At 35.2% G+C, this 5,108-nt stretch overlaps 1 protein-coding gene across 1 annotated transcript; it reads left to right on the top strand.

Moving 5' to 3' along the window:
- The first annotated feature begins 283 nt into the window (after window positions 1-283).
- Window positions 284-4,595, top strand: LOC145166580 (uncharacterized). The gene is made up of 2 exons (XM_079085588.1): window positions 284-3,816; window positions 4,009-4,595. The coding sequence occupies exons 1-2, from the start codon at window positions 306-308 to the stop codon at window positions 4,305-4,307; spliced, it is 3,810 nt and encodes a 1,269-aa protein (XP_078941714.1). The 5' UTR covers window positions 284-305; the 3' UTR covers window positions 4,308-4,595.
- Window positions 4,596-5,108: the final 513 nt, after the last annotated feature.

Here is a 5,108-nt window from a genome sequence, read left to right as displayed (position 1 = left end):
GTTAAATCAAACAATAACATATAATACCGCATGTTGTCTTTTGTAATCCTAGCGCCTTGCTAAATTTCGGGTTACAACGAATTTTATTGTTCTAAAAAAGGATCAATGTCATGTGAGAAAGATACAATTCAAAGTGTAATACACACCTTTGTGGAAAATGTTGACACGTTAAAACACACGCCTCCTGGAAAAATATGACATTGACCAAATGTCCTTTTCAAGCAAGTGAAAAAGAAAACAAGTGAACAACGTAGCTCAAGTATAAATTAGGATATCAGAACCATTCATTTTTTATTGAAAGCAACATGGCAAAGCAAATAATTTCTTCTTCAAACTTCTTATTTTTCTCTCTGGCTTTACTAATCATCACACTCTTCCCCATACCAAATTTCACTTCTGCTTCTTTGGAGGAAACCAATGCTCTACTTAAATGGAAAGCAAGCCTTCAAATCCCAAAAAACTCCTTGCTCTCTTCATGGATTCCTATCCCTTTGAATTCCAGTGCATTTGCCCCATGCACTTCTTGGTTTGGAGTAGTTTGCAATGCTGATGGGAGCATTCAGAAGTTGAACCTCACATCATCTGCATTAAAGGGTACGCTTCATCAATTTTCATTCTCTTTGCTACACAATCTTACACATTTTGATCTCAGACTAAACAACTTCTTTGGCCCTATCCCACCAGAAATCCAACTTTTGTCCAAACTTGTATATCTTGATTTTTCGTTGAATAAGTTTTCTGGAGTAATCCCACCTGAAATAGGAATCCTGCACCAGCTAACTATCTTGTACTTATACTCAAACAATATCTCTGGTCCTATTCCTATTGAACTTGGGAATTTGAAGTCTCTCACTGATCTTGAGGTGAACATAAATCAGCTTAGTGGTTCGATTCCTTCATCATTGGGTAATTTGACATCTTTGAATGTACTTTATTTGTACCAAAATCAACTATCTGGTTCCATTCCTGTTAAACTTGGGAATTTGAAGTCTCTCACTGATCTTGAGCTGAGCACCAATCAGCTTAGTGGTTTGATTCCTTCATCATTGGGCAATTTGACATCTTTGAATGTCCTTTATTTGTTCCAAAATCAACTATCTGGTCCTCTTCCTAATGAACTAGGGAATTTGAAGTCTCTCACTCATCTTGCGGTGTACAACAATCAACTTAGTGGTTCTATTCCTTCATCATTTGGTAATTTAACATCTTTGAATTTCCTTTATTTGTTCCAAAATCAACTCTCTGGCCCCATTCCTGTTGAACTTGGCAATTTGAAGTCTCTCACTGATCTTGAGGTGAACATCAATCAACTTAGTGGTGCTATTCCTTCATCATTAGGTAATTTAACATCTTTGAATTTCCTTTATTTGTTCCAAAATAAACTATCTGGTCCCATTCCTAATGAACTAGGGAATTTGAAGTCTCTCACTCATCTTGCGGTGTACAAAAATCAGCTTAGTGGTTCTATTCCTTCATCATTGGGTGATTTAACATCTTTGAATGACCTTATTTTGTACCAAAATCTACTCTGCGGTCCCATTCCTGTTGAACTTGGGAATTTGAAGTCTCTCACTAATATTGAGGTGAGCGAAAATCAGCTTAGTGGTTCTATTCCTTCGTCATTGGGTAATTTGACATCTTTGAATATCCTTTATTTGAACGAAAATCAACTATCTGGTCCTATTCCTGTTGAACTTGGGAAATTGAAGTCTCTCGTTCATCTTGCGGTGTACAACAATCAGCTTAGTGGTTTTATTCCTTCATCATTGGGTAATTTGACATCTTTGAATGTACTTTATTTGTACCAAAATCAACTCTCTGGTCCCATTCCTATTGAGCTTGGGAATTTGAAGTCCCTCACTGATCTTGAGGTAAACATCAATCAACTTAGTGGTTTTATTCCTTCATCATTGGGTAATTTGAGATCTTTGAATATCCTTTATTTGCACGAAAATCAACTCTCTGGTACCATTCCTCTTGAAATTGGGAAATTGAAGTCTCTCACTCATCTTGCGATGTACAAAAATCAGCTTAGTGGTTCTATTCCTTCATCAGTGGGTGATTTGACATTTTTGAATTTCCTTTTTTTTTACGAAAATCAATTCTCTGGTCTCATTCCTGTTGAGCTTGGGAATTTGAAGTCTCTCAATAAGCTTGATATGAGCCACAATCAACTTAGTGGCTCTATTCCTTCATCACTAGTAAACCTCAGCAACGTAAACTGGCTGACCCTCAGTTGTAATAAATTATCTGGTCCCATTCCTAGTGAACTTGGGAAGATGAAGTCTCTCACTCATCTTTCAGTGAGCAGAAATCAGCTTAGTGGTTTTATTCCTTCATCATTTGGTGATTTGACATCTTTAAATGGGCTTTATATGTACCAGAATGAGCTTGCTGGTGCCATTCCTAGTGAACTTGGGAAGTTGAAGTATCTCACTGATTTTCAAGTGAACAACAATCAAATTAATGGTTCTATTCCTCCAGAGTTCGGAAATTTAACTCAACTACAAAGACTTAATCTGTCTTCGAATCATTTGGTTGGTGAGATCCCAAAGGAGTTTGGGAAGATGAAAAGTATGTTGGATTTGTACTTGACTGGCAACCAACTTTCGGGTGTTATACCTCTAGAGCTTGGATTTTGTGAACTCCTTGAAGTACTCGATCTATCCAAAAATAGATTTAATGGGTCAGTCCCAAGAAGTATTGGTCAATGGACACACATCCACTACTTGAATCTTAGTAATAACAAGCTCAGTGAGACAATTCCATCCGAGATTGGTAAATTAGTTCATCTTACGGAACTTGATTTATCTCATAATTTTCTCACGAAAGAGATACCATCTGAAGTTCAAAGTTTGCAGAGTTTGCAAAAATTGGATCTTTCTCACAACAGACTATCTGGTTCCATTCCTGATGCTTTTACAAGTTTGCCCAACGGGATTGATATTAACCTTTCTTTCAATAAGCTCTCAGGTCCGGTCCCCCCTTGCGCCAACTTTGTGAATACGTCCATAGAAAGCAATACAGATTTGTGTGGGAATATTACGGGGGTGAAACTTTGTCCAATTCAAATTATGAAAAAGAAAAATGATCCCTTTCATCATAAACTTATCCTTGTAATTATGCTCCCTCTTATCGGGGCTATTTTACTTGGTGTATTCACGTATGGCCTAATTGCTTATCAACAACATAAGAAAAAGTCTCCACAAAAACCATCGGACGAAGAAAGTGGTGATTATTTCTCCATTACAAGTTTTGATGGAAAAGTAGTGTATGTTGATATCTTGAAGGCAACAAATGATTTCGATGATGCATACTTCATTGGGACCGGAGGATATGGGACTGTGTACAAAGCCGAGCTACAACCTGACATTGTGGTAGCGGTCAAGAAACTTCACCAATCATCTGAGAATGCTGATCATAATGGATTCCTTAATGAGGTACGAGCATTAACGAACATAAGGCATCGGAACATAGTGAAACTCTATGGATATTGCTCCCATGTTCGCCACTCATTTTTGATTTATGAATACCTTGAAAAGGGAAGCCTTGGATCAATCTTGTGCAATGAGATCTTAGCAAAAGAATTGGATTGGTTGAAAAGGGTAAATATTGTAAAGGGTGTAGCTAATGGTTTGGCTTATATGCATCACGACTGCTCACCTCCTATAATTCATAGAGACATATCCATAGCCAATATCCTTCTTGACTGTGATTATGAAGCACATATTTCTGATTTTGGCACATCCAAGCTTTTAAAGCTCGATTCATCCAACTGGACCGCAATTATAGGCACATATGGTTATATCGCGCCTGGTAAAACAATCTTGTGATTGTAGTTCTACATATTCTTAAGTTTAATGATATATATATATATATATATATATATATATATATATATATATATATATATATATATATATATATATATATATATATATCAATGTTAGAATCTTGTGGGGTTGATATAGCTTTTTTTGTTTTTATCCCATGCTTCTTTGGATGTAGAACTTGCTTATACGATGGTGGCAAATGAGAAATGTGATGCGTATAGCTTTGGAGTTGTTGCACTAGAAGTGATAATTGGAAAGCATCCTGGAGAACTGATAACATCTTTACCAACATTGTCTGCTGAGTATCTGGTGGCAGCAAATGTGGCAGATAGTCGGATACCGCCTCCCTCGTCCCAAGTTGAGAAACAAGTTAAGTTGGTTTTGAGTCTCGCAAGAGCATGTTTGAACTCCAATCCGCTTGAAAGACCAACAATGCAGCAAGTTTCAAATATGTTAATGAAGGATCTGCTTTGAATTGACATGTCTTGCTTGATATAGTCTACTTTCAGAGTTGCAGTGTTCTTTACTTTTCTTACGTTCCCTATATGCATCCTGTCGATATGTATTCATCTGAATGGCTCTTTGTTAAGAAACTTAACATATGTTTGTAGTAGTAAAAAAAATAAGTCAATGAAGATCGCTATATTGTAAAAAACTTGCTACTGGAAACCAAGGACACCGCCATGCATACACACATCCCCCAAATAAAAAATTATGTAAAATTTTGTTGGTATATTTTTTTTATTTGTTTCAGTTTTACTATTTAGTAAGTTCCATGTTTTAAAACGAATAATTATTATAATGACTTCATATATATATATATATATATATATATATATATATATATATATATATATATATATATATATATATATATATATATATATATATATATATATATATATTAACACACAATTTTATTCTTGCACAACGTTATATACCCCTTACCCTACCTAAGTCATTCAAATATATCTCTATTTTAGATTAGATGATGAGCAATCAAAGCTAATGGTGAGAGATATCATTGGAGAATTTTATCAAACTTATGCTAATATAGATGATCAAGATGCGTCTTTACAAAGATGGAAAATTTTAAATATTAAGAAAAAATTTCTAATATCAAAGCAATTTACACAGCTCAACATTTTTTACTCACTCTCCATTCCTTGCATGCTTTTGAGCTATTTGTATGCATTTCATTTCACTTTGAAATGGCATGACATTGATGTAATGTTAAATGATTTTATGTATCACAAAAGAAGAGTCAAGCTTTGA

The sequence above is a fragment of the Lactuca virosa genome, chromosome 3, assembly GCF_052849685.1.
Source record: "Lactuca virosa cultivar CGN04683 chromosome 3, Lactuca_virosa_CGN04683_v6, whole genome shotgun sequence".
Classification (NCBI taxonomy): domain Eukaryota; kingdom Viridiplantae; phylum Streptophyta; class Magnoliopsida; order Asterales; family Asteraceae; genus Lactuca; species Lactuca virosa.
This window is presented reverse-complemented; position numbering and strand designations above follow the sequence as displayed.